Source organism: Conger conger, chromosome 17 (assembly GCF_963514075.1).
Source record: "Conger conger chromosome 17, fConCon1.1, whole genome shotgun sequence".
In the NCBI taxonomy this organism is placed as follows: Eukaryota; Metazoa; Chordata; class Actinopteri; order Anguilliformes; family Congridae; genus Conger; species Conger conger.
The window spans coordinates 22,373,300-22,393,404 of record NC_083776.1 but is presented as its reverse complement, the minus strand read 5'-3'; the positions used below and the strand labels follow the sequence as shown (position 1 = coordinate 22,393,404).

Here is a 20,105-nt window from a genome sequence, read left to right as displayed (position 1 = left end):
ACCCCAAGTCTGACTTATTTTTAAATTTTTTTTTTTTTTTTTTGTTTAGATGAGTATGAAAGCCAGTATAAGGACTTCTGAGGTGTCTGCCGTTAGTCAATATGAGCACGCAGGAGGCAGTGTGGCAGGGTGTGAAGGCAGCAGCTCCCTATTTCAACAAACAATCACTTTAATTGAGCTCTGGAAATAAAGGATTCAAAATCAGCTGAAATTCATTTCATTTGATGTCTTTTTATTGTTAAGCAATGCTTTTGAAAATAGTTGCTTTCGGTTTTACAGGGGAACAGTGTAGAATTTCTTTTTTGGGGGGGTGTAGGAAACCATTCAGAACATAAAAACATGTAGTGCTCTGGCCTACTTTCGGCACGTTCACTCCCCATCGAGACAAAAAGATGGATTGAGATCATCTTTTATGCAATTATTCCCACACACAGTCAGACAGACACAAAGACTGAAGGAGTCATGGGCAGTACATGACAGCACTGAAGGCAGTTTCATTAATCCACAGAGCTATGCAGCTGCTGGCTCAGAATGTCACAATATTCCCGCACCTCTGAGAAATGACCCCTTGTTTGTTTACACCAGTGAGTCCCGCTGACAACTTCGATTCTGCTTGGAAGCCATTGTCTTTTTGGTTTCTAATAGATTTTTTTTCTAATTGATTTATTTTATTTCTAACGTTTTTGTTTTTTTTCTAGCCTCTAACCCTCCCAGCCCACTTTGAGAATCACTGGTTTACGCTGACATTTGCATGAGGGGGTCACAGGACTTTGAGCAAGTAGTCATTTCACAGATGAGCCAAAGGAGACCACAGATAGGAGAGTATGACAGGATGTAAAATGTCAAAATGTGCACTTAGATGTAAATCTGTTCTGTGGTAAACAAGGTTTTGCAAAAGCCTTAGGCACCCTAGATTTCTTTTAAATAAATTTGGTCTTGGATACATTAGCGTGCCTGTAGATCTTCCAATGTTAGAAAAATGTATGTATTTGGTTAAAGTAACATATTAAGCAACTCACCACTTTTCAAATAACTTGATCGAGGCTGTGGCAAGTTCTCCAATACATTTGGAACAATTCACCAGCTGATCTCTTATAAAACTGCAGGACAGTGAACCTACAGTAAGATAATTGATACCATTTTAATGGTGACAGATGATTGATTTCATATAGTTTTAGACTGTTTTACGCCTCAGACCTTTGCACAGTATTGTACGGGAAATTGTTGGTGCACAGTGGACACTGAACCTTCTGCTTTTTTCTCAGAAACTCAGATGCTTGGAAGCACATTTCAATTTTTAGCACAGATACAGATGGCAGATATTAGCACCACCCTCCTTTAGATCTCAAAGCTGAGATCTAAAGCTCAGATGTGTTCAGGCACGGACACTTCAAAACCGCTGCTTCTGCAATCAGCCGAGCCGAGCTGTCACAACAGATGCACAGATTCTGTTCTCACAGTATGCTGCAGCGTAAAGGTCACAAGATTTCCGTTATATAAGAGGTGCCATATGCAAAACCAGGCTGGAGGGGTGCGTTTCAGGGCCCGTCCCATCCTGTGGGTTTGGACAGGTCCCACTGTACCCCGCCAGGCTGGGCCCCTGCTGGAGAATGTCCATTTGTGCAGGAGTAACCCTCAGCCCTCACACTGGTTTTACACCCTGCTACACTGCCAGTGGGCTGGGTAATCTGCCAAGCTGCAGCTGTCAGCAACTCTTCACAGCTTTTAAAAACTCGCCACCGGCCATTAGACGAGTCGCACTGCCAGTACACACAAAACTAGTAACAAAGTCATTGGTCATGTTATTGGTTTTGCGAGTGAACCAGGCCCTGAGTCAGAAGCACAAAGCTTCTTCTGCATGGAGTCTCATGTCTAAAACACCCCAATATTTCACGGCTGGAAAAATGAAGAGCGAATATCCACATCTAGAATCTATGTAAACATCCCACCCTTCCAAAAATGATTTTGGAGACACCGACTGCATGGGGTGCCCCCTGTTGTTCATGAGAGCTGAGGGATTCCCTCGCACGGTACCTAAAATCCCCACGGTTTGTCAATTCTCAATAGGATAATGCTAATTTCTAAACTTGGCTTCCGCTTGTGGTACCGATGGCTGCTTTGTGGGAGACTTCTGCCGGCAGGCAGGTATCAGGGAGCAGGGGACACATTCCCGGAGACTCCCGCCCGCTCTATGCCTGACGGTACAGATAACTTACCCATGTAACCCCACATCACAGCTGTGCAGGTGCAGACTCACACCGTGAGATCGCCCTGCAGTTATGAATAGCTGCAGAGAGAGCACACCCGCACTGCTCTACAAAACAGCTTTTCATACCAACACTGAACACTGACAATGTATATTTCTCGTATAAATAAAAACATATCGATACTCCATATTGCTTATACAAAAATGTAGAACATTTATACAATTTATACCATCTGGAGCCCATCAATTTTTTTTTTTTTTTTGATTATAAGAAAGTATCAAAGCAACTATTCAAAAGCAATACTGAGAGTTCCCCGTTCGTCCCACAAGTTTTGAAGCTGACGCACCGCTGAACCTGACCTTATGTGAACGTCCCTACAAAGTGCAAGTGTGCACATCACACATCCAAGTCCAACAACAGCAGACAGCCTGGTAGAATTAGGATAAGAACCAAATATTGTGGACACAACCAAGTAACTGTAGTAAAATAGATATAAATAGGTCTTTATACAGTTTCCCTGACCAACAAATGGAGGGAGATCAAAAGATCAGGGAACAGGAAATTTTTATAATGTTTGACTGGCCTTTAACATCCTTTAACAATAGTGAGGTAGTGAGCCGTCCTTTTCTAAGGGCTGGTATGTTCGTACACTTTCCAGCCAAAAAGACCGGTGTATCCCCCACATACACAGACATGCACACGCACACGCACACACACACACACACACACACACACACACACACACACACACACACACACATGCACGCACACAAGCACACACACAAACACACATTTGATATTGGGTATTTGGGTATTTCATATTTCAGTATTTGGTTGCTTGGGCGTTTGGGTATATGGGTACTTGTTACTTGGGTATTTCAAATTATTGGGTATTTCAAATGGATGATAAACAAGTGTTGATGGCATGTAGAGCAGCGAATATCACATTCTATGTTTCATTCATTAAGGAGCATATATTCCCTTTCCCCACACCCAAAATATTCAAGTTTTCCTTCTGGCCCCATACGCAGTAACAAAAGACATGTTCAAAAACCACTGAAGACAATGTTAAAAAAACAACAACTAAAGACATACTCAAAAACAACTAAAGGCATACTCAAAAACAACTGAAGACATGTTCAAACTCAAACTTACAAAAACATGCAAGCTGACACTGCTGTTGAAGTGACGACAGTTGCAGAATTGCTGAACTAAGCAGATAACAGGATAGAGCAACCAAATGAAAACAGATAAAAATTACGATTCCAAAACAGAATCTTTTTCTTTTTCCAAATGAAGACATACAAGTTTGCTACCAAAAGCAAAAAGCAAAAAAAATGGCCATGTTAAGTAAAAGCAATATATATTTTTTCCCCTCTCATAAAATAGGTTCTTCATTTTTGATATCGCAGCAGCCAGGCTAAATTATCCTTTACAATACTATAAAAAATGTTCATATGGACAGGATATGTTTGATTGGCCAATTCCATAGTCAGGTAGAACTGAACAAATGGCCTGATCGGCTGACCAGTTAGAGGAGGGACCTTTGGCAAGACAAGGGAGGCAGAGGGGGGTGGAGGGGCAACCCCAGGCCCTTTAGCCTCTCTGGGGAGGGGGGGGGGCTGTACACAAGAAAGGAAGCTCCTCACATAGACTCAAACTCATCGATTCGCTGTTTGGTGTTGCCCTGGCGGATCTGCCGAAGGGTCTTGTACTTATCCCGTCCTGCTTTTACGTTCTCCGCGTGGAGCATGTCGTTGGCCGTCTTCTTGGTGTCATCTCGTGCCTCAGCCAGCTCTGAGCTCAGCGTCTGCAAATGGAGAGGGGAAAAACAGGGTAGAATGAGGAGAGAGGAGTGAAAAGAGGGGAAGACTGAGGAACAGACAGGACACCGGGTTGGACACATTAATATCCAACTGCCGCTTGCAAGTACTGCGCTTAAAATGAAACGGAACACACTGAAGAAACCAAAAAATAAGTCAGTCTCAACAATATTCTAGTCTTATATTTCCACTTATTATTTACCACTATTAGATTTTTGCTAAGAAAGAAGGATAGGAAAAATGTATGAAATTACCTATTGTACCTTTAAGACAGACTTTAAGACTTTTTGCAGTGCAGGCTGAGGGCCCCATTGAGATGTGTGGTTAGAAGCAGGGGAGTAAAAATTTGCAATGCTGTCTACTGAAAAGAAATGTAAAATGACTCTTCATGTTTTTGAATAGAGGTATTTCGTATTCCCACAGGGCAGGCCAAAGCAAGTTAGGACAGGAGTGTGTGTGTGTGGGGGGGGTTATCTAAGTGCCAATGGACATGTTGTTTATCTTCAGAGACCATGATCAGACACATACATAAGGTGCCAGGCTGAAAAGAAGGAAGCCCGCACACTGAAAAGCTTCGTACACACCTTAATCACAGACAACTTTGTTGTGTTGTGTTATGAGGCCTCTGAGATGTTGTGTTGTGTTGAGTTACGAGGCCTCTGCGATGTTGTGTTGTGAGGCCTCTGAGATGTTGTGTTGTGTTGTGAGGCCTCTGAGATGTTGTGTTGTGAGGCCTCTGAGATGTTGTGTTGTGTTGCCTCTGAGATATTGTGTTGTGTTGTGAGGCCTCTGAGATGTTGTGTTGTGTTGAGTTACGAGGCCTCTGAGATGTTGTGTTGTGAGGCCTCTGAGATGTTGTGTTGTGTTGTGAGGCCTCTGAGATGTTGTGTTGTGAGGCCTCTGAGATGTTGTGTTGTGTTGTGAGGCCTCTGAGATGTTGTGTTGTGTTGTGAGGCCTCTGAGATGTTGTGTTGTGTTGCCTCTGAGATGTTGTGTTGTGTTGCCTCTGAGATGTTGTGTTGTGTTGTGAGGCCTCTGAGATGTTGTGTTGTGTTGTGAGGCCTCTGAGATGTTGTGTTGTGTTGTGAGGCCTCTGAGATGTTGTGTTGTGTTACGAGGCCTCTGAGATGTTGTGTTGTGTTGTGAGGCCTCTGAGATGTTGTGTTGTGTTACGAGGCCTCTGAGATGTTGTGTTGTGTTGCGAGGCCTCGCAGATGCACCTGCAGCTGCAGTTTGACGCGCTGGTTCTTCTGCGCCTCGGTGAGCCGCTCCTCCTCGTGCCGGAGGTCGGTGACGCCGTCGCTGGACAGGTCCGCGCTGGCCTCCGCGCTGTTCTCATCCTGCTCGTCGTGCTCGTCGTGCTCGTTCTCCGCCGGGCCGCCCACGGGAGGGGCCGGGGGGGAGCACACCACGCTCCTCAGCTCCTCCTTGGTCTTCTCCAGGTCCCCCTGCGCCGACAGAGCCTGGGGGAGGGGGCAGAGCCGCTCTGTGCCATACCGTGTCTCACAACAAAACACCCTTTCACAAAAAGTCACACACTATGACCCCATTCCCGAGTTCATACCTGTCATGGCTGCGACTCGAGTGTGGGTATTTGGTATTTCAGTATTTGTTATTTGGATATTCAATATTTAGATGATAAGCTGTGATAAACTGGCATTCTAACTTTCATACATTCGTGAGGACATTACTCCTTTCCCTCCTCTCAGCAGAATCAAGCCTTTTTGTCCTGTCCTCCACCTGGTAACTAAAGACAAGTTCAACCTCAAAACACAAAAACAAGCCATCCGGTACAGACTTGCTGGGCGGAAACTAAATCTCATTGATAACTATCAGGAAACCACACTAAAAGATAAGATTCCAAAACAAAATCTATTGTAAAATCTTTTTTTTTTTTTTTCAGTACCAGAGCAGATAGCAGATAAAGATTAGCATATTTCTATTTATGCAACTCTGCTAAATAACATGTCATGTAATAATACATTTTATGTTAATTTGATGTTTGCTTGATTTTAATTGGACATTAATTGCAAACATCACCTGGGGGAGCTCTTGACTAACCAGAAGAGGACAGAGGTGTCAACCACACCGTTTCAAACAGGCCGCTCATTCTCGTACAGTACTGTGCAGAAGTCTTAGGCACCATAGACTTATATATATATATATATATGTATGTTTATTTTTTCGTGTGTGTTAGTACAAAAGAACACATTTGAGATTTCTTTTTTTAAAAGATTAAATTTTACAGAGACATTTGCGTATTTAATTTTAAAAAGTTACATATTACTGCAAGCAATTGACTACTTTTTACATAAAAACTTGATCAAGGCTGTGGTAAGGTCTCCAACATGCTTGGAACAACCAAGGGTGGTCACAAAAAATATTGATTTGATTTCTGCCAAATTACTAAAATGTAATGTAAAATGAATAGTACGTTTATTTAGGACCTTCCATTGAATAATTTTTGAGCAAATCTTATCTGTACAGAATATTATACAGGTGCCTAAGACTTCTGCACAGTACTGTACATGCAGACTAATAGACACATCAGCACTGGCTTGCGGAGGGATTCTCTATGGCCTGAGGCATATTCATCATACACAGAATGGTGGCAGCTTTGTTGGCAGCCAAGTGTTCATTTGCATAAATTTGTATGACTTTCCATTCGCTGTGAATGTTTGCCTACAAAAAACTGCCAATTTCCTACTTCAATTTTAGCCAACTCAAGAGCATTCTACCACAGAAAACACTCATCCTCTATACATGGTTATGGCCCAGAATGTAACCATGGATGTAACGTTGGAGCAAGAGATAAACATTACTTTGTGCTGCCATTCCGTGGCCTCGTCTTCCTTCCTCCTTTTGGCCTCCTCCAGAAGCGCGATTTTGGCCGTAAATTCGCCCAGCTCGGCCGCCTAAAAGGGAACAGTCAGCCCTAAATTCAGGAGGAAGTGCCAGCGGCTGGGACATGCACACCGTCATAATATTCATAAAAAAACATTTCATAAGAAACAGATCATATCCTGGCAGACTGTGTAGCGCTACCGAGTGGACAACCTTATCAAATACAGGCAGTACATACGATTAACCACAGAACCAGATATTACTAGAGCTTGGGGTTATTTACCAAATGCTTGGACAGGAAATCAGTGACAGTGACTTTCCATTACAACCATCGAAACTCGACAGGTTTCTTGATTCAGCCATGACTACAACCACTACTACTATTACTACTGCAAATATTTCACAATGTGCAGGGTAAACATATCATTAATCATTTTTTAATATTCACTCTATTTAACAGCACTGCCGAGAGACATGATGGCATTCGCAAGCTGTGAAGTATGATATTTCTTTTTGGCAGAACCTGCCTGACATAATTATAATGGAATTTATGCTACCATTCATATCTGCTGACCAGAAAATACATGGGAAAAATGAACATGCAGAGACATGCAAGATAATTTACTCACATCGGCAAGGCACTCTAAAGTGATTTGCACTGTATGCGCGGTATCAAAGCTATTATTATTATTATTATTATTATTATATAATTATTATTACCATTATTATAATCATCAACAGATTTACCGCACTTCTAAATGATAACAGGGGCGCATTGAGGTTTTCCAGTTGGGAAGACTGCAGCACATAGTGGACTGGGACATAGTGGCCTATCTCAAATTCATCAGTGGAAATCTTTCCTGTGCAGAAAACTCTGGAAACACACACACACACACACACACACACACACACACACACACCAACACATCTGTGCACACACACCTGTACGACACATACACACACACACATACGCACAGGCACACACACCTGTACAAGACACACACACATGCATGCATACACACACCCGTACGACACATACACACACACGCATACACACACACCCGTATGAGACATAAACAAACACACAGACAGGCACACACACCTGTACGCACACACACACACCCACACACACACCAGTTGCTCCTGGTTCTTCATCTGGTCGGCGGCCTGTTTAGCCAGCTCAGCCTTGGCCTCCTCCGCGGCCCTGCGCTCCCTCTCCAGCCTCTCCGCCTCCTCCTGGGAGCTCCTCCTCTGCTGATCCAGCTCCAGGGCCCGGCGCGTCTGCTCCTCCAGCTCTGTCACATGGGCACACACTGGGGTCACACTGGGGTACCACTGGGGTCCCACTGGGGTCCCACTGGGGTCCCACTGGGGTCCCACTGGGGTCACACTGGGGTCACACTGGGGTCCCACTGGGGTCCCACTGGGGTCCCACTGGGGTCCCACTGGGGTCACACTGGGGTCACGGTCATATGCCTCCAGCTGACAAACAGGCACACACAATCGTGCCTTGCCCTCCATTGTCTGACCCCAGTCCTGTTCAGAGAATAGAAGCAGACGGGTACCTCTCTGTGCCCTTAGTGTCTGTTCTTCTATCTGTCTCAGTCTCTCGATCAGCTCGTCCTTCTCCCGTTCTATCCTCTCCTTCTCTTTCTCCGCATACTCTCGTCTCTTCTTCTCATTTTCCAGCTGTGCCCTGAGAAAGGGAGAAACGGGACAGGAAATTAAAAAGTAAAAGTAAATACTAAAAGCAACAACATTGTAACTAAGGTTGAGACCAGAGACTTAAAATGATCTGGAGGTAAAATGGTGTCACACCTTAAAGGGCTTAAGCCTGAATCATGCTTCATCCAGCAGCCTCCACACGGAGGCTCCGGAGATTCCGGTTCTGGCAGAGGGTCCAGAGCAAAAACATACCCGACCAAACATTTTTTAACCTTACGGCGTGGTCCGTATTGATCCGTATTGTCAAACAAAGCTACTATAATGTCTCTGTAGGGCGCACTTCTGTCAATTGGAACTACGAAGGCAACCACCGTACAGAGCCTCTGAAGCAGTACCGTGCAGAGACAGGCCCCTAGATGAAGCCTAAGGCTAAAGCAGAAAAGCAGTGGTGCACAGCTGCAGGTGTAGCAGAGGCCTGTACCTCTCCAGCTGCTTCTGCTGCTTCTCCTCGCGGGCCTGGGCCTTCATCTGCTGCACCTCGATGGTGTCGGGCTTCCTGCGGCGCATGTACAGCTCGTGGTTGCCCATGCACAGCGCCAGGATGCGCTTGTTGATCCGCAGACGCGGCGCGTAGAACACAAAGTCCTGCAGGGGCCAGAGCGGAGGCTAATATAAACTTTTTAAGGTTCCTGTATAGAATATTAGCATTACACAAATAAAATATATATATTTCCAGACAGTAAATTCACACTCAACCTGGAAGATGGAAGTTTTATTTAAGACTTACTGGGGCCTTCTTATCAATGGGCTTGATGACAAACTTCTTGTCGTTAAAAGAAATGTTCCTGATCTCACTCCAGGGAAACCCAATCTTTGGTGTTAATCTGCAAGAAAATATAAAATAAAATAAAAATAAACATAAAAATAAATAAAAACGGCAGTCAGAGAAAGCACATTTGTGAAAATGTCATAATGCCTAATATGGCAGCATTTGTGTTGCGGAAACATGACCAGCAGAGGGCAGCAGAGTGTTCCAGAGCAGCACCACTTTGCTTTTTTACTGACTTATACATGTATTTATTTATCTGTTTGATAGGTACAGTTTGATGAAAAATGTTGCACTTCTGGGGTAAGGCTCTGTACCCCAGTAATGAAACAACATCCATACCAGGTGATCCGTGTAGGAATTTGAACACTTTATTTTTTACATAGTCCCCCGATTTCAGAGAAGGAACAGAACAGTTTGTGGCGAATTTAATAAACATTAATCCGATAAACAGTGTGGGCATTGCATTTCCACTCTGTTACAGAGATACTGCCTTTAATGATTTCCGGCAGAACCAATGCAGCTAGCATACTTTACATTAATTGTGTACTAGGCTTAACACCAGAGTCTCTTGTGTACGGACATTTAGTACCACTAAGGATAATTCCCCTAAAGAGAATGGTTGTCCAAAAATAGGGCATGCAGACTGTAACCGTTCAGAAACGCAACTTGAGTTGCTAAACCATTAATGAAAGCCAAAACAGATGCGTCTTCATAAAATACCAACTTGCCAGACACGCCTTCATGAACAATAACAAATTAGTGTAGATAACAGCAAGTTAAGGATCTTTTTTCCTAAAGTGCGTTTTATTGTGAGACATGCGTTTCGTTTGGAGCAGCATACCGGTAGGCCATCAAAAGATTTTCGCTTTGGTTTGGAATTAAATTTACTTTTGGACTGTTTGATTCAATTGCTAAATGTTGGGACTGATGGGCACTGAAATCTGGGGGGTATTTGATGGTTCACTGTTAAGTTTTATGTAGTTAAAAGAGTGTCGGGATTTCCACCCGTCTGTTTATTGCGAGTCAAGGCAGCCGCTTTCAGTCATTCATTGAACGTGCGCTGTGCTGTAAATACATGGAAACCTTATTGCGTAGCCAAGTAGCCTAAATTGAGTTAATTTTTTATTTTGCCTGATTTACTTTTTATTAAATTCGTAGGCTGGAATGCCTCGCGGCAACAATTGTGTTTAAATGTATACTGCTTCAGCCTTTGGCAAGCTACTCAGAAAGGGGCGGCATGCGACTGGTAGCTTAAGAGCAACGTGTTGGAGACCCATGGTGTAGGACAACCACTTTTCATTGGCAACAGTATTAAACCAACCAACAATATAAAATATTAAGAAGAGCTCTTTTATTTCATTGAGTTAAATCGAAACAATGTCTTCTAGTGCTCATGGACTGATAGCCCTACTGGTAGGCAATATTACCCCGGCTTGTATTTGGGGGCCGGCCTTTATTTGTCCGAATCGGCCACGCCCCCGGCTATTATCCGAGGCCCGGCTTCAAATAGAGTCCCGGACACAATTTGAGGATTTACTGTAACCTTAAAATGAGTTGTGCCATAACAGAAGAAAATGCAATAAATTAGAAAATTATTAAATATTAAATTAATAACAGATTGTATTTGGTGCTCCTAGATTTTGTTGTGCACTTTGTCCTTTGTTCCTTACCGACAGGTACTGTTACCTAAAAGTGTAGTCCCTGAGAACTAATAAAATAATTGACATTAAGCTGTGGGTACCAGAATTGCTGCTTTAAGCTAGGACAGGCTACAAATCATGCAATATCTAATCAACTGCATAGCAACCTTTAATGGCACAACCTATAAAAGGAGGCAGTTACAGGTCAATGAATGCAGTGGATGACACACTGGGGAGTGTGCGGTTAAAACACATTATTACCTGTAGCCCCATATTTGTTTTTGTTTTTTTATTTCATTCCATGATTTGTTCCTGAGCAGGCTATGATCCATAACCAGTGTAGCCACAATAAGATCCGCACAGCTGTTGGGCCTGTGAGCAAACAATTGCTCCTGTTTAACTCTATGGCACTTTGGATAAAAGTGTCAGCTAAATAACAACATAGGATGGGCTCCCCCTCTACACCCAGGTTTCTCCCGAGTTCTCTTACTGCTGCAAACTTTTCTTGCCACTGTTGGGAGTGTTTTTCCTTTCAGCCCAGGTATTTTAACCTCACTTGCTGGATTGCTGGGGGCTCAGGCTCATTCTTTTTTCCCCACTTCCATTTTTTCTGTAATGAGTCTGTAGGAAGTGCTGTACGCACACAATTTAATTGAACTGAATATAATCGACTTCAACTGCTAGTTATTTACTGAAGGTGTGTTGGGTGTTGGGTGTGCTCACTGGCTGTACCTTGCTGCTGTCCACTATATAAAGGTTGCGTTAGTACAACCTCTCGACAAGTTAGACCGAAGTCGCATCAGTTTGTATTACAGGGGCGTTGGCGGTGAAGTAAATGGAATGTTCATTTCAAATCGTTCAACAGTAATAACTGCTTGCTGCAAACGTAGTTTCCATCCTGAACGGACGTCTGCTGGCTGGAAGCGATGGAGTTCTGCAACACTGATGTGGAAATGTGAAATGGGGAAGCTGCTTTTCGGGGGCTGAAGCGGACTCACTTGTCGTCGTGCTCGTAGATGTTGAGCCCCAGGGCGTCCACACCCAGCCACAGCTCCGTTCCCTTCTTGTTCTTGATCTGGAAGTAGTTGACGCCGTACATCTCCAGGTCCTGCGCTATCTTCAGGTACTCCATCATGGAGTCCTCTCTGTCCCAACATGCATCGGGAGCGTTTTAGCAGACGTTCCAGCAGCACGTCTCTAAGACCGTGCTGAGAGTACGGCTGTTTCACCATGCAGCAGAATCATAATAACAAGATAGAACTCAGACATGACCGTGTGTGTGCTGTCTACAATGGTGTGACAGCTCTCCCTCTCTCTCCCCCAGACACAGACATACATACACACACTGCGTGCACTCACACATAGACACAGACAGAGACACACACACACACACACACACACACACACACACACATATACACATAACAGACAGACACAGACACACCTCAGCATGCCTCTATGTTCCTCATGCCAGGCTTGGATCCTCTCCTCCCACTGCTCCTTGGTGAGTTTGTGCTGCTCCAGAACCCTGCAGAACAGAACCACGGTACCGTCACACAAATAGAACCAAGGTACTGTCACACAAGTAGACCTTGAACAACAGAACCAGGGTACATAACAGAACAAGGCCCAGGCCAAACGGCAACAGTAAGGAGAACAATTTTACCATCATGACATGGAACAGTTAATTACCAGCTAGTGTCGCTTATTTACTCTCGATCTACTGCTTGTTCTGTTTTCAGGTTCTCTGGCAAGGAAGCTAGCTAGTAGCTACAACTCTAAACAAGCTAGGCTTAACTTATTTCCCAGAGCAGAAGGAATTAACAAGGCAATGCACTGGAAGGCCATAAAAAGGCTGATGTGACATTTAATTAAGACATTTTATGGGTACTGCTGGCTTGTCACAAAGTCCCTGCTGGTGCTTTCCCTCACCAGATGCTCCTCAGCATAGGACGTCACCCACAGGGATTGCAGACTGTGGTAAAGTCAGCCAGTAAACCAAGCACAGCAGACACTAATGGCACTGATCTGACTCAGCAAGAAATAACTAAAGCCTCTGATGGAAGATGTGTGCATAGTATATGTGGGCCAGTATGCTAGTGCATATGTGCGTGTGAGTGGCAGTATGCATGTGTGTTTGTGTGGGTGTGTTTGTCCATGCGTGCGGGTGTGTGTGGCTGTGTGTGTATCCGTGCGTGTGTCCGTGAGTGAGTGCGTGTGTTTGTGTGTGCGTGTGTGTGAGTGTGTGTGCGCGCTTGCGTGTGTGCGTGTGTGTGTTTGTCCATGCGTGTGTGTGTGTGTTTGTCTGTGTGTGTGTGTGTGTGTGTGTTTGTCTGTGCGTGAGTGTGTTTGTCCACGTGTGTGTGGGTTTGTGTGTGTGTGTGTGTGTGTGTGTGTTTGTCTGTGTGTGTGTGTGTGCGTGTTTGTCTGTGTGTGTGTGTGTTTGTCTGTGCGTATGTGTGTGTGGGTGTGTGTGTGTGGGTGCGTTTGTCTGTGCGTGGGTGTGAGTGTGCGTTTGCGTGTGTGTGTTTGTCCATGCGTGTGTGTGTGTCTCTCACCTCTGGGGCAGCAGCCGGTCGTTGGTCAGGTATCCGGGCCTGTGGAGCTCTCTGTTGTAGTCTGCGTACTTGGCCTGGACGGAGTAGGAGGCCAGCAGCACGGCTGTCTCTGGAGGGCAGTACGTCTCATCATTCAAAATGGACTCCTTCACCTGCCAGGGAGACCAGCACAGAGAGGCCAGAGGCAGTTCACATTACAGCGGTGTACACTGAGGGGCAGCTGGGGCTGTAGAATCAGCTGGGGCACAAGAATACACTGCACACTGCACCCAGAATTAATTTCAATCACCTCCATGAAGTTATAGAGGTCCAGTTAGCCATGTGCACATGGAGAGGTGAAAGTTGTGTATTGTTAAAGGTCATGAATATGAAAAGGCTACTTTTGAAAAATAAATATAGTGCATTTTCCTATTCATGAGGCACCTACCATACAAATGATAGAAATATATAGCAAAGCTACCTTATCATAGTTTGGCCCAACTTATAAGGTGCAATGCTATTGAACCCTGTGGGTTAATTGTGTCCTCGGATTAGGAGCAGTGGGCAGCCACAGCGCGACACCTGGCGACCAAGTCCAGTTCTGAGGCCAGTGCCTTGGCTAAGGGTAATGGCAGGAGTACCACCCTGACATGCAGGTCTTTAGGCTTGAGAGAAAGGAAAGGAAAGGGACACCTCTCCATTTTGGGGCCGGTGGGGTGAGTCACAGCCCCACCCCTCCTGTGTGTTTAGGCCCCTCCTCATCCTCACCTGCAGGAAGAAGAGGCGCTGGGTGATCTCCTGGATCAGCTCCTCTGAAACGTCCTCTGGGTAGAACTTGGCCCGGAATTTGAATTGGAGAGGGTTCTCCTTCTTCACGTCCTGCTGGGTCACCTGTATGATAAAAAATTATAATAATTTGTCCCCCTCACAATCCCCTGTCACCGTCACAATATCCCTGTCTGGGTATAGTCACAACCATGGCAGTCCTTCAGGGGAAAATACTCTCGAAGGGTATGTGAAGAGAAGGGTCCATGCTAACACCTCAAAAACGCTCATCAGACTTCAGGTGAATCTGAGCTTTCACCCCGCCATATATTTCAGAATCTGCGCCATGTTCACAGGATAAGTCACCTGCAGTTTAGTCATTTCAACCTCATACAATTTACAAACGTCATTTGGGCTCAGGCTGGCCTGTGAGCTCATTCCTGTGGGACTCACCTTCTTGTTGAGCTTCAGCCAGGTGCTGTAGCCCTTGCTGTCCACGTACTGTAGGCCGAAGAACCAGACCTCCCTCAGACCCACAGTCTTCACCACCTGCCACGAACACGTTACTCTCAGTTAATACAGCTGCTGGAGATCTGTGGACACACACTCACTGACCACTTTATTAGGTCTTTATTCGGTTTGACATGTTGTGCGTCAACGCTGTTCTGCACACCACTGTTGGAACGCGTGGAGTTACTTTCGCCGATCATTCCACAGTCAAAGTCACTTTCATCACATTTTGTCCCCATTCTGACGTTTGGTCTGAACATCGGCCGAGCCTCTTGACCTGTATGCCTGTACGCATTTATGCATTGAGTTGGTGCCACATGATCTCTGCATTAATTAGCTGGTTTACAGGTCTGCTTAAGAAAATGGTTTAGCTAAACACTGACATAAAACCCTGTGTGTGGTGTCCTGTAGCGTAGTGGTTAAGGTACATGACTGGGACCTGCAAGGTCGGTGGTTCGATCCCCGGTGTAGCCACAATAAGATCTGCACAGCCGTTGGGCCCTTAAACCTGCATTGCTCCAGGGGAGCATTGTCTTCTGCTTAGTCTAATCAACTGTACGTCGCTCTGGATAAGAGCGTCTGCCAAATGCCATTAATGAAATGTAAATGTGTCCCACATCACAGCCATTAGCACCTGGCCTTCAGCTCATATAGACGATCCTTAAACCCTCCTCCTGGTCACGATGAACCCTACTGTACCTCATTCACACATTCCTCGCCCTTCCACACTGAACAACATACCCACTCATTTGGTCTATTCACACTGTCCTGAGCCTAAGAGAGTTTTTATCTCAGGGCTAAGCAAGTGTTCACACTTGCACATTCTAAAGTGGGCTAGCACTAACCTTAGCCCTGGGCTAGCAGACCCTGCTCTGGAGTAGGGTTATCACCAACTTTTCAGGGTAAGCAGCAGAAATATCCCCAAGCACTGTGCCAAAATAGACAATGTGAACGCTTAGCCCAGGGTAAACAAATGCTTGTGTGAACACAGGATAAGCTAGTCTTTGGGGTTATCCTCAGCCTTGGGGTAACTACAGCGCAGTGTAAAAAGCTCAATTTTGCTCACTGAAATCTCCTTGTGGTAAATACCCCAGGGGGTAACTCTTCTCATGGTAAATACCCCAGGGGTGACTCCCTCACAGATGAAGGGGGATCAGTCAGTCTTACTGGTGAAAGTGTTATGCAAAGAGCAGTGTCAATATTCTGCAAGTGAGCCCAGGATATTGCCCTTCAGTAACCAGCTAGCAGTTGGAATGGATTATTACTTCATTAAACTGCCATCTTAGGAAGAGACAGGTCCGTAGAGTGGGTGAACAACACCGCAATAAAATGTGATTAGATCTGCATTTATGCCGCCAGCGTCTCCTTAATGAAGTCATATTTCCCAATTTTCTGATACTGCGGCAAGAGCATGATATGAGAGCCACCCAAAGCTTTATTAATGGACTTCCGACGGATAACAGAGGTTTTGAATTCCCTTTTATGCCTGAGTTCCCATCGAGGGCCCCAACTGTAAGTGTGCCATAGCAACGGAATGCAGACTGTGGAATGTTGGTATGACACTCAAGACATTCGGAGATATCACAGATATTGGAAACTGATGGAAAGCACTGCACTCTGTTGGATTAATTATCTCTGACCTGGGACTAAACCACAACCCAACGAATGCACTGGAAATATGTGAAAGATTATTTAGGCTGTTGTGTTCTAAAATAAATTCTGAAGCCCGTAGGAAACACCAACTTTATGACTATAGTTCAAATACCACAACATAATATAGCCACATTTAAAATAAAAGAAACTAGCAGAAGCCCTAATCCCAATCCTTAACAGTGGCAATATTTTTTTACACAGTAAATCGAATATGGCCTATGGGATCTACATAGCACATACTCAGCCAAAGGGAATATTTTATCTATATTAAAAATTTGGCCACCATACTAGATCCAGAAACCAGATAACGTGATGTGACTCATTATCCACTTCAAAGTTTGAGCTCTTCTTCTTTTAAAAGAGAGATTTTTAATAATGAGTCAGCTATTCACCACTGCTACTTGGCCCCATAGTTACACCATAAATACAAACAGTGCATCAACAAAAAACTAATAGGCAGACCCCCCACAGACACCCCCTTGTCCATGGTCAGTGAAAAACAACATTATTCTAGTCTAATCAACAGTAAGTTGCATTGGATAAAAGCGACAGCTAAATAACTCGAATGTAAATGTAACCTAATGCACCACTCTTTCAGACAGTGCTCTGAGTGGTTCTAGACGGACTCTTTCGCCCACAGAAAACTATGGGGAGGTCATTTTAAATGTCAATGCACTCAGAGAGTAGAGTAAGATGACAGCAAAAATAAAGCATTCTTAGTCTGCTCATGCCTCCCACCCACACACTGTGGATGGTTGTGCTTCCCACTAAACAAAGAAACAAGTTTAAAAATGAACAGTATCAATTATAGGAGGCACAGACTGCACTGTACATGATCACTCCCAGAGGGTTACAGATGCCTTCCAGTGCTGTATAAACACTAAGCCAGTGTGATATTTCTAAAAACCATCTCACCGTGGTAGCACTTGAAAATATTGTGATAAGCAATAACATCACCCCCTCCCCTTCCGATGTTGTGATCATACATGGTCTACATCATTCAGCGGAATATTTTAGACTAAATATAAGTTGATAAATGTTCATATTAATCTTTAATAAGTATTCATATTATTCTCCTTAAATATGTTTTAAACCACATAAACTACAAGGCTTAGAAAAAGCTGTGTCATTCTGAGTTAGGCTGGTCTCCTTATGTGGCAGATGCTCACTAGCAGGGCAAATTAAATAAATATATTTGGTTGCTCACTAATTAAGAACTGCACACCAGGCCTTATACAAGCCCACACTGGCCTGCTCTGGGTTTGGTTAAATGACCCGACTGACCTGGTCAAAGAGCTGCTTGCCTGTGGTGTTGGGCTGAATGGCAAACTCCAGTTCCGCATCCATGGTGGTAACCCGGACATTGATCTGCATGATAAAACACAGAATTATCATTACTTCACTTATTTCATCAGCCACCATCCTATCAGAGCTGGGTTCAGATAGTATTTGTTTGGATTTGAATACTCTTGAATACGCTTGGCTGGTGTGTTGGAACAAATGAAATAATCGCAAAAGTATAAACCCCACCCATCTGTTCATCCTTGCAGGCTCAAATGCACGAGGTAAGACCAATAAAGCACAGAAAAGTATTTGAATCCAAAACAAATACTATTTGAACCCAGGTCTGATCTGATCCACAGCAGGTTAGTACAATTAAGTTAAGAATATTTCCCACATCAACTCCATAACACGACCCTTAACTTACAGCTTTATTACAAGCACTTGTTAAATGGCCGACAGAATTTGTCTCCACACATCTTTCTGATATAAATAAAGTGTGAAATTGCACACATGGTGCAACTGATTTTTTCTGCAGAATAAAATGCATTATAACAGGACCACTGCCTCTCTGAATAGACCTTTTCCTCTGGGACAGAATAAGACAGCAAACATACTTTTACATTACGTGGCATTTAGCAGACGCTCTTATCCAGAGCGACGTACAACAAAGTGCAAATACTTTATATACTTGAAATACTTGAATTTCCTTGCGTTACGCTTTGGCGAATTGGATGCGTTGCGAGCAAAATTATGTACACGTTCATCAACTCACTTTTCGTCTGACTGGAGGTTTAAAAGGTATACGCACTAGGGGGCAGTTCAGGGCTTCTCTGCAAGTGATTCCACCTTCCTAGCATCTGTACAGTCTGTCAGGCATGAAATGTATACTGCCCCCTGTGGTTTCCACGGGTATTACACCATGCAGAGACGTAGCGTTCATTTCTGAGCACGTGCAAAACAAACGCTCTGAATGGCTGCAGGACACGTGTGGCGGCCAGCTCGCCCTCGCGTTTGCGTAGTTTAAATCCGGCCTAATCGCTCTCCCCCCATCGCTTGAACTGAATAAAGGCCCCCTTAATAACGGCCCTTACGCAGAGGCAGCACAAATAAAGTTCAAAATGTTAATGGGAAATACATTATGCATGTTCTGGTATTTATGGCTCTAAATTGGGCTTCAGTGGAGTGTAATCTCCACATGGCAACAGCGCCATTCACAAGTGTGACCATTGTGCAACGGCCCCAAGCTGGTGACTAAGCTTCAATGAGAATACATTTTATTTATTGCTTTATTTTGAATGTGAAAAACAAAAGGCTGCTTCAAGGCAATCTCTTTACCCTGCAGCTAGTCTGGTCGTTCTCAGCAGTGGAATAAATGCGTGTTTGTTCCCCCCCTCCACTGTGCAAATTAGGCCCAAATAACAAAATGTTTCAGAACAAAACAGATCCTTACAAATATGGCAATGAAGTATTTCTCGGCTGATAATAGACAGTAACACAGGGATGAAAAGGGCTTGAACAGTTATAAACAGTCTAGACAAGCAAGCTTTGATTCAGAATGTGTGAGTAGAAACAAACTTGGAATCTACATTTTACTGTACACCTCACTGTTGAGGAAGGTTGTGCCTGTGTTTGAGTGTGTGTGTGCACACACATATAGACCTGAAGACTGTGTGTGTGTGCGCGTGTGTGTGTGTGCTTGCGCATGTGTGCAGACCTGAGAACTTCGCAAAGCACACTGCACTTATAAAATATCACAAATACATTGTTGTTATAAGACCATCAACAAAACAACGACAGACTGAGTCTGCGTATAAAATAATTTATAAGAATTGTTTAAAATATGCACATTTACAAACGTTGCAGCCCGACCGTAGACATCAAACAGAATCACTTGTGCAGTGAGCGGTAAGCAGGGGGATTGTGCTGCAGGTGAAGTACTGTGCAGGGGAGATGAAGTGCTGAAGCAGTAGAATATGTGCTGCATTAGGCTCTGCGTATTAACACATGGTGTGGAGAGAATGAGACGCACTGCAGTCACTGTAGAGCCAACACAGGGTGAGGAGTGACTGGAGTCTGGGAATGACTCTGCTCAATGAAACACACAGTGGCCATACTACATACTACTCAACTCTACTCAGTCAAACACACATAGTACTAGCTATGGATGTGATGCTTTAACTTGTGGAAGAACCTATGCACTTGTAAGTCGCTTTGGATTAAAAGTGTCTGCCAAATGACAAAAATGTAATGTAATGTAGTACTCAACACTACACAATCAAATTCACACATACTACTCAAACACACGCTACTCAACACTACTCAATCACACACACACGCATACTGCTCAA

The 20,105-nt window shown here is 44.2% G+C and overlaps 1 protein-coding gene across 2 annotated transcripts in view; it reads right to left on the bottom strand.

The window, feature by feature from the left end:
- Positions 1-211: 211 nt before the first annotated feature.
- The window catches only part of LOC133116563 (radixin-like), a 31,799-nt gene continuing 11,905 nt past the window's right edge, over positions 212-20,105 (bottom strand). The window contains exons 3-15 of one of the 2 annotated variants that reach the window (XM_061226260.1): positions 17,758-17,841; positions 14,764-14,859; positions 14,314-14,436; positions 13,567-13,718; positions 12,453-12,536; positions 12,007-12,153; positions 9,327-9,423; positions 9,021-9,184; positions 8,440-8,570; positions 8,009-8,169; positions 6,853-6,945; positions 5,251-5,493; positions 212-4,017 (exon numbers count right to left, since the gene is read on the bottom strand). In XM_061226260.1, coding sequence (XP_061082244.1) covers positions 3,853-4,017; positions 5,251-5,493; positions 6,853-6,945; positions 8,009-8,169; positions 8,440-8,570; positions 9,021-9,184; positions 9,327-9,423; positions 12,007-12,153; positions 12,453-12,536; positions 13,567-13,718; positions 14,314-14,436; positions 14,764-14,859; positions 17,758-17,841 — 1,740 coding nt within the window. In that variant the 3' untranslated portion in view covers positions 212-3,852. Of the gene's footprint in view, positions 4,018-5,250; positions 5,494-6,852; positions 6,946-8,008; positions 8,170-8,439; positions 8,571-9,020; positions 9,185-9,326; positions 9,424-12,006; positions 12,154-12,452; positions 12,537-13,566; positions 13,719-14,313; positions 14,437-14,763; positions 14,860-17,757; positions 17,842-20,105 lie in introns of those variants that run through there. The other variant, XM_061226261.1, reaches the window with a different exon arrangement.